We start from the raw sequence: 9,547 nt of genomic DNA, 5'->3' as shown, positions 1-9,547 counted from the left end.
TCAACTAACGACACAAAGGGCGACAGTTTCAGTCGAACAGTACAAAACTTTCACTGTCATCTTCGCACAAACCTCCACTGTCTCAAATTTGATGCTTGAATCAATTTACCCTAAAGGTCTTGCATGCACTTCTTTTTACTAGCAGTTGGTTTTCAATATTACTTTTTAAAATCATTTCTTAGAGTAAGAATTAATTTTTTATTTTTTCATTTCATTCTCATTTTTAAAGTTGACTATAACATTAACTAGTTTTTCTCAAATTCCATCAAATATTTAATATAGAGTGATAAAGAATAAAATAAAATATCTACTATATTTTTAAAAAAATATTACAGCTCTTATTTTCTGTCAAACAACTTTAACCAACAACACACAAAACCATAAAAGAAACAGAGGAAATATTAAATAGGAGACTTTGATCTCTTTATTTATAATTCCTTAGAATTAATTGTCATTATTTTCAAAAAAAAAAGTATTCAATAAAAAAACCCTTAACCAAACTAATTAATAATACATGATTGTAATTAATTACTTAGGTGATATTCCTAAGAATACATCTCTACATTTATTACACCTATAGAAGGTTAGATAGACCATATAGGCATATATATACATACATATATACATACATATATAAATACATATATAAATACATATATATATATATATATAAAAATTGAATGAGTTTGATGTTATATAAGAACCTATCTTGTTGTGCAGTGACATATTGAGTTTTGATAGAGTTTTTGTTTGATACGTTTTTCTCTCCTCATTCTAGAGCCTTCATCATGTTCAGGAACCAAAAATGTGTTCATCTTTCCCTCTCCATAACTCCATCTTTAGAATGCTTTTGCTTTTCCTACCTATATATATTATGAAGGTTATCATGCATAGTTTTCTCCTACCTGTAGAAAGGGAGAAAAGCTTAAATTGGTGAGACTGATTTGGAATCAAAGAAAATCAATATGCAGGTGAATTCATGCTTAACTGTTCAATCCTATTATTCAACATCCATATCATGTACTAATAATCTCTGTGCATATATCATATCATTTCTAAAGAATTTATAGTATATTTAAACGAATACTCATTCATTATATTTATAATCAGCATCATATCTACATGTTTTTTTTCTGATCCTTTTGCAAATAAGATCCATGGTTGTTATAATAGTCTGCATAAATTATATAGGCTAAAAAGTAAAACATGAATTTACTTCTTTACAGATCAAGCAGATTTCGTTAAAACTCACTGCATTTCATTATGATTCATTCTAAAAGCATGGAAAGAGTTCATTTATGTATCTGTATATATCTATCATTTTATGCATTTATTTAAGTTATCTATATTATCTTGAAGTTGAAGCTGAATCAACAGGTTTGATTAGAAATAACATATATGTTTTCTTTTATTTGAGAGTCCAGTCTTGAAACTACATCCAACATTAAAGAAACATTTCAAAAAATGTGTACAATATTTCCCAGAATTATTTATGGCTTGGACCATTAGTTTTCTCAGTTTGGTATTGCTTTCAAATTTGACCTAATTGTGTGTTAGAGAAAGTAGTCTCACATCTTAATTAATATGCAGAGATATAAAAAAGGAAGAAACAAGTTTAAGTGAAACCAGCTTTCTTAATATAATCAAGTAAACAAGACTCAAACAAAACGAGTAAACAAGAAAAAAGTATAATCAGATAGACTTAACTGTATATTTATAAACTTAGTATATGATTGACAGTTGACAGATAAACATATTTGTTGAGCAGGAGAGAAGATCTATTCTTATTACTAGATTGATGTGCATTAAAAAAGTCTATTAAAAATGAGTTTCTTGAAGGGATCTGAACACAGTTTAAGATTAATAATGGTATGCATGTATGTATAGATGAAAAATGCAGAAAAGAGTGGCTAAATATGCATGAGGGAAAATAGAGTAGGAAGAATTAAGATGGTGAATGTGGTAGAGGAAAGGTGCACATGCAAATGCCGTATTAATAAATGTATATGTATGGTCTGATCGAAATGCATGATGGTTGACATGTAATGACAGGTACTGCTGAAGGGTTCATTGGTGGTTGGAGGGATTGTGATGAGATATCTCATCTCATGTTGACAGAAGAGAGAGAGCACAACCCGAGAATGGTTAAAGGAGTTTTTGCCTTTGTTGGGAGTGTGCTCTCTCTTCCTCTGTCATCATCACATTCACATGCCTTTGCTTTCTAGGTAGCTAAACTAGAACAGTACATGCACCACTATGTGTTATACCTTTCAAGGTATGTCAAGCTTTTCTTATCTCAGCTTCTATTGGTTATAAACATGTCCCTTTCAAACTACTCAGATATGGCATGTCTACCTCATGCCACTGATAAATTCTAATGCTCCTTCAAATCACTGTCATATGAACATATCACCTTTTTCATAACAACTTCAAATTCAAGATAAGGGAAATAAAAGTGAATACAACTAAGAAGATTCTCTTCATTGTTATTGTAATGTTTTGGAGGAGAAGTGTATTATCTAAAAAATACTATATATAAGAAATTTTTTGAAGATTAAAGTCTACACAAAGTCATATTTACAAAGATTTAAAAAAATATATTTAAGCCTATAAACTATTTTTCATAAATTAAAAAATATTTATTTATTTTTAGGTTTTAATTATAATTTAATTTGTGTATTTAAAAATGGTTATTCATCATCAACTTAATTTTATAAAATACATATTTATCCTATTTAGATTGAAACACTGGTTGTGACAAGTTGTGAAATGAGCTGGTTTAGACATAACTGGCCTAATGGGTCAATAAATTAACATAAATTAATTTATATTAATTTAAAAAATAAAAATATATATTACCAAAAGTTAAACATTATCAACTGTTTCTCTTTGAGTTTGAATTTTGGTTTCTCAAACTAAATAGAAAATAGAAAAATGAAATGCAAACAATTAATATAATAGTATTAGTAAAATTTTATTTTTAATTTATAAAATCATAAATAAACTATATAAAAAGAACAAATAAAAATTTGTGACAAACATATTTAAGAATTTTTATTATTATGGTTCCTCTTCTTTATAATTAAACTGTATTTTCCACAAGAAATGGCAAAATTAAAAATGTAATTCTTGTACTGAAAAAATCATTGTCACTAAATAAAAATAAAATTTAAAAAATATTAAATAAAAACTAATTTAATATACAAAAATAATTAATTATTATATTGATTAAATTATATATTATTTTAAATATTAAAAAATTATTAGTATTTAAATTAATTTTTATTATTAATATATAGTTTCTAACTTATTATCTAATTAAATATCAAAATTTTAAATATAAACATTAAAATCTATAATTACTAGCTAAAATTTAAATAGTTAATTCATAACAATTTAAAAATTATTTATTAATAATAAAAACTAATTTAAATATTAATAAAAAATAGTATTTAATTTAATCAATATAATAATTAATTATTATTTTTTTATAAAAGTAGTTTTGATTTAATAATTTTTTAATAGTATACTTAGATAAATTTTAGATTTGAAGTGCTTGAATTAAATATAGTTTCTTAAACACCATACACAAGTTGGTAGTAACATTATTTATCTGCTGGGACCTCTGAGAGTGGAAAGGAAGAACAATGTATTCACTTTTGGTCTTCCTTTTTCTATGAAAAAACACACTTTGTTGTTATTAATCCCTTTCAATAAACCCTAAAACCAGTATAAAGTGATATACATAGGAAATAGTGTTGCTTAAGTGATACTCAAGATTTTGCCATTATCACTCTGTAAAGGTCAGTTTTGGTCCATTTTGGAATGGATTTCATCCTCAAACGGATTTACTCATAAAGGTAACAAGTGATGGATTCAATTAACATTAATGATAAACAAATTTTAAAAATATTTCTAATCATAATTTTGTATGACTTGTAAATGTGAATAAGTATTCAAATATGGAAATTTGTGGATATATATATAAAGTATAAAGTGACAAAAATATACTATAAGGAAAATGTGTGACCCACTAAATAGATTTATGTGAGAGATATTGTTGAAAAAGCAGTGAAGGGTTTTGAATAAACTCAATGATGTTTTATGAGGAACACATGTCACTTATAAAACCTTATTTAGCAGTGATGATGACATAGAAAAGTTAATATATTGTTCAACTATGTAAGCAAAAGAGTTTGTTGCTTCAGAAAATCTTACCAGGTGAAGATACAAGATTACAAACAAGGCAAAGATGCACTCATTCGATCTGGATCTTTTCTTTATTTTATTTTTTCCTTATATATAGCATAAACATGATGTATAATTTTTAAAATATAGGATACGGGTACACGGATGTATATATTTATATAATTATAAATTATATAAATTAATAATAAAAATTTATGTGTATAAAGATGTTTCAATTTTTTTAACAGACAAATATTTTTATGACTAGTTCAAAAGAATTTGTTCATTAATCATAATAAAAATTTATATCATAAGTTTTAGTTTTTAAAAAATTAATGTATTTTTTTAAATTGTGTTAAAATCATGCTAAAATTATAAAAAATCTAACAAATATTAGACACTTCATCGATACGTATCCTATGAATGTCGTACAAGTATCGATGTTTAATACATATGTTCGACACGGACATACCATTTAAAAGACATGTACGAGCTTCATAATTTTTATCTTTAACCTGGTCAAAAATGCCTTATATAGAATGATGAAGAAGTTAATTAAGATTAATATGATACCAAATATAATATAATATAATTGTATTTTTCTTTTGGTTCTTGACGAAATTTGTTCTCTTTTTTAAAATTATTTATTTTAATTCTTATAACATATATTTTTAATTCCCATGATATTTTATTTATTTGAATTAATTCCTTTGGGAGATATTGGATTGGGACCCAAATAAATCATCTACGCATTATATGAATATATATAATATTATTCACGCTAAAAAATGAAATTAAAAATGAAATTATAATCATTTTACAAAATATCAAATTAAAACGATAAAACAAATCATAATAATAAAATCATTTGATAATTAATAGTTTTGAAATAGTTTTTTGAAATACTATACTCTTACATAATAAGGATACGCTTAATGTTGAACTTTCCATTTTAATTTTGGTGACACTCTTTTTAGTTTGTTTGATAACAGAATAAGAGCCCAAACTATAATTTTTCTTTTAAAGTCATCATACATTCACATTTCACTTTTTTTTCTACATTAACTCAACAAATTCTCATACTATTATTTTAATTATTTTTCACATCATTTAATTAAAAATTTATCTTTTATTATATATTTTTTAAACTGTTAAATCAAAGTTACTATGAAACTCAGACACTTCTCTTAAATGGTGTGTCACTCGTATGACACTTGTAGGACACGTATCCGTGAAGTGTCCAATTCAAAAAGTATTTGTTAGATTTCCAATAATTCTAATAGAGTTCTAACACAATTTTAAAAAGAAAAAATACATTAATTTTCTAAAAATTCAAACTTATTGTATAAATTTTTATTATGATTATAAAAATAAGAAACAAATTCTTTTGAATCTGAACAACATTTTTTTCTCCAAAAAATAATCTGGAACATACTTATACATATAAATATTTATTGTCAATTTATATATTTCATAATTATATAATATATAGATTCGTGTCCCTCTATCCTACATTTTAGATATTATACGTATCTTTGTGTTCATATCCATGTCGTATCAGTGTCTGTATCCATATGTATCGGTGTATGTGTGTATGCTACATAGGTTACAACTCTTTAATTTGTAAAAGTATAATTTTTCTTTTATAAAACAGGATCCTGATTAAGAATTGTGCATTGGAACATGACTGCATGATTGCTAAACTATGCAAACTAGGTTAACAGTAACAACATACAAACTTGTGAGTCAATTGTTCACATTCCTCATTTTGTACACTTGCAAAATTGCAAACACCATTGTTATTGTTACTTGTTTGAGCCATGACCAAAACAAAACCAGCTTCTTCTGGTGTGCCCTCAGCACACACATGACATGAGAGTTCAGTGAATGAGCTATGAGTATGTATGAATGATGATGATCCCTGGAAAGGATTAAAGAATGAAAAGAATAAGTTGAGTTCAGTTGATTTTGATCTCACACATAGATTGGCTGGTACTGAACTCTTCACCATCAGACATGATGTCTTCAATGGTGAGGGGAAGGTCAGAAGAAAAGGTGAGTGTTGGCTTAACTTTTGGCACAAAAAGTGGTGGAGCTTCATTGTTCAGAATCTGAAGCACCCTTCTCATGGAAGGCCTCTCTGCACTATCAGGGTTAGCACAACTCAATCCCAAGAGCAAAAGCTTCCTCATTTCCTCTTCCTCAAATTCCCCATTCAACCTCTTATCAGCACCTTCAACCACCCTCCCCTCATGGTGCAGCCCCCAAACCCACTCAATCAGGTTCACCATCTTCGTCCCTTCTCTCTCAATTGGCCTCCTCCCACACCCCACTTCAAGCACCACCACCCCATAGCTGAAAACATCAGACTTTTCAGTGGCTTTTCCGTACTGAAGATACTCTGGTGCAAGGTACCCCATTGTTCCGGCAGTCAGAGTGGAGACTGGACTCTTGTCATGATCCATGAGCTTTGCCAATCCAAAATCCCCCAACCTGGGGTTCATGTTTCCATCCAGCAATATGTTCCCTGCCTTGATGTCCCTGTGAATCACTCTCTGCTCACATTCTTGGTGAAGGTAAACCAGAACAGAGGCCAACCCAAGAGCAATGTTCACCCTGTCGGACCAACTCAACAACCTCCCCCTTTCAGGTTCCTTGTAAAGCATCTTGTCTAAGCTTCCATTCGGCATGAAGTCATACACCAGCAACAACTCCCCCTTCTCGACGCACCATCCTTGCAGCTGAACCAAATTCTTGTGGCGCAAACCGGCTATGATGGAGAGTTCTGCCAGAAACTCTGTTTTCCCTTCGTGAGAGTGCCGCGACCTTTTCACTGCTGCAATGGTTCCGGAAGAGATAAAGAAAGCCTTGTACACCGTCCCAAATGATCCATGTCCAACAATCCTACTCGGGTGAAACTCTCTTGTCGCGGACTTCAACTCTCTGTAATCAAACGCCCTCGGACACGCCACGAAACCATTCTGAAAATCCTCTGCTCTCCCACCCCTCTGTCTCCGAACAAAAACATAACCCAAGATTGAAAAAACCACAAAGAAAGCAACAGAACCCGCAACAAGCACACCAATGCCAGCCCCCTTGTCACGCTTCTTGGAAAAAGTAGAGTTAGAAACGGAGGCAGAACCTGAGCCAGAAACAGGAACAGTTCCCACCACGGAAACGTTGTGAGGGGGCAACCTCGTTCTTGCGGGAGCAAAAGCACTGCGAAAGGTCCAACTATGGATTTGGTGAATCTCGGTGATTCCTGGAGTGGAAGCGGAGAATCCAACGTAGACGGGGTTTCTAAAGTGTTTAGAAAGATTGAACTTGACGGAGAGAACAGGGTCGACGGGTTTCGGAAGTGAATAGCTCAAGAAAACGGTGACCAGAGTTCGATCGGCGTTGTAGTCGATCCATGCAATGATGGTGTTGCCGCTCTTGAGGTCGATGCCGTGCAAGATGGGGTCACCGGTTTTGAGGGACTTCATGGCGTCGACGTCGAAGCCGACGTGGTTCTCATTGGGGTCGTCGAAGCGGGAGTCGAGGCGCGTGTCGAACTCGACGGCGACGAAGGCGGAGGGAAGCCCCAGTGGGGCGGAGAAGGAGAGGTTGGGGGAGAGGAAGAAGGCGAGGCCGTCGCCGGAGGAGGTGGGGTTGAGGTTGCTGATGGAGAAGGAGAAGGTGGTGGAGAAGGAGGCGAAGGTGGCGGTTGGAGGGTGGAAGAGTGGGATGGGATAGGTGTAGATGACGGCGCCGGAGCTGGAAGTGATGGCGGCGTTGGTGAGTCTCACGACGCCGTTGGTACATAGAGAGGAATCGCCGAGAAGGGTGAAGTTGGTGTTGTTGAGAGTGAAAGAAGAGAAGGAGAAGCTGACGCTGTTTTCTGTGGCTGTGACGTCACACGAGGCGGCGAAGAACAGCATGAAGAAGAAGAAGACAACCATGGACATGCACGTTCAAGAATCAACAAGAAATCAATCAGTGAATGGAGAACTCTCTCTGTAACACTATCTCTATGGAGAAATGTTTCCATGCATAACTTTTTTTTCTTCTATTTTTCATCATAAAGTACAACTCAAATATTCTTATATTGTTTTATTTTATCTTATTGGATTACTCATACGTAGATTTTAGTTTTATTTAAGCATTTAATAAATAAAATAAATACATTGAACTTTTAATAAAAAAAAATTCTAATGGGCTAGTTTATATTAAATCTTTATAAAAATGGATCATATTAAAAATAGAATTGAAAATTCAAATATACTTTTGGATTGAAATTTAACCTTTTGATGAGGTTTCTTTGATCAATGACATGATTTAATTCATTTGTGTCCAAGAAAAAGTATTTGCAGGTTCACGCAAATGCAATCGATTATGGAAAACATCTCCATGCATAATTTTCAGTGTTGTTTACAGTTTTTTTGTACAAATTATTTTTTATTACAAATATTTTAAAAGAGTTATTTTTATTAGTTATCTATTTTATTAAATTTAAATAAAATATGAATATAAAAATCTATAAATCTTACTTTAATTTTATTTTCATCTAATATTAGTTTTTATAATTTTCTCTCAAGTATTCCCCATTACATTCTTTTTTAAAATTATATTATCAATTCTTATAATTTTATAGCTTTGAAAAATTTTAGTCAATGAAAATATATTAGTATGTTAGCTTAGCACTTCTCATGTCTTTTTTCAAAAAAAAAATATATTAGTATAATTAATTAACTAATTAAGCTAGGTTCGCGCGTGTATCTTTTTAAAATTGAGCCAACATGGTGTCAAGGTAAAGACAATTTCTCCCTCCATCATATATTTTTTTATGTGCACTGAACACAATTTTTTTAAGGATAATATTGAGAATATTATCATTTTAATATTTTTTTTATATTATTTAATTATAAATTTAATCTTTATTATATATATTTATATATAAACTCATCACCTTAAGCTTCTACAAAATTCTAAAGGTTTTTAAAGAATCATTTCTCATTTTATAAAGGTAACTTTGCTTTTATTTTCTTTCCTTTGAAAAAAAGCTGCATAGAAGTTTGGTGTCTGTTTTAGTTGCATAGGAGCTTATGTTGGTGTGGAAGTAGAGAAAAGGTTTGACTTTTAGTTGCGGTGCAGATTATTCTGAGATAAGAAAACACATTGCATCTTTATTTTCGTCATTTTTTAGGTGAATTATGACGATATCCAAAAGTTTGGATATAAGCTTACAATGCATGAATTCGGAAGGAAATGTCAGTATCTCTAGAATAAAAATAATCCATAAGATTATTTTATTTCCAATTTAAGGTTCCGAATGCATATGTTCGGAAGTGTAATATGAATTTCAGATACTAGTGTAATA

General features: G+C 30.7%; 1 protein-coding gene and 1 long non-coding RNA gene across 2 annotated transcripts; one reads left to right on the top strand and one right to left on the bottom strand.

Annotated features, from left to right (window-relative positions):
• The first annotated feature begins 831 nt into the window (after nucleotides 1–831).
• Nucleotides 832–4,344, top strand: LOC137826640 (uncharacterized). Its single transcript, XR_011083548.1, has 3 exons — nucleotides 832–971; nucleotides 2,053–2,275; nucleotides 4,209–4,344. It is a non-coding gene; the product is annotated as an uncharacterized lncRNA (long non-coding RNA).
• A 1,455-nt stretch (nucleotides 4,345–5,799) lies between these two features.
• Nucleotides 5,800–8,300, bottom strand: LOC137826639 (probable L-type lectin-domain containing receptor kinase S.7). Its single transcript, XM_068632694.1, has one exon. It carries the CDS (start codon nucleotides 8,133–8,135, stop codon nucleotides 6,147–6,149), a length of 1,989 nt encoding a protein of 662 aa, XP_068488795.1. The 5' UTR covers nucleotides 8,136–8,300; the 3' UTR covers nucleotides 5,800–6,146.
• Nucleotides 8,301–9,547: the final 1,247 nt, after the last annotated feature.

This window comes from Phaseolus vulgaris, chromosome 8, assembly GCF_000499845.2.
Source record: "Phaseolus vulgaris cultivar G19833 chromosome 8, P. vulgaris v2.0, whole genome shotgun sequence".
Classification (NCBI taxonomy): Eukaryota; Viridiplantae; Streptophyta; class Magnoliopsida; order Fabales; family Fabaceae; genus Phaseolus; species Phaseolus vulgaris.
The sequence above is the reverse complement of the archived record's forward strand: the minus strand, read 5'-3'. Positions and strand labels throughout refer to the sequence as shown.

Excerpts from the sequence above, each read along its gene's own strand:
- LOC137826639 (XM_068632694.1), bottom strand. The coding sequence starts at position 8,135 with ATGTCCATGGTTGTCTTCTTCTTCTTCATGCTGTTCTTCGCCGCCTCG.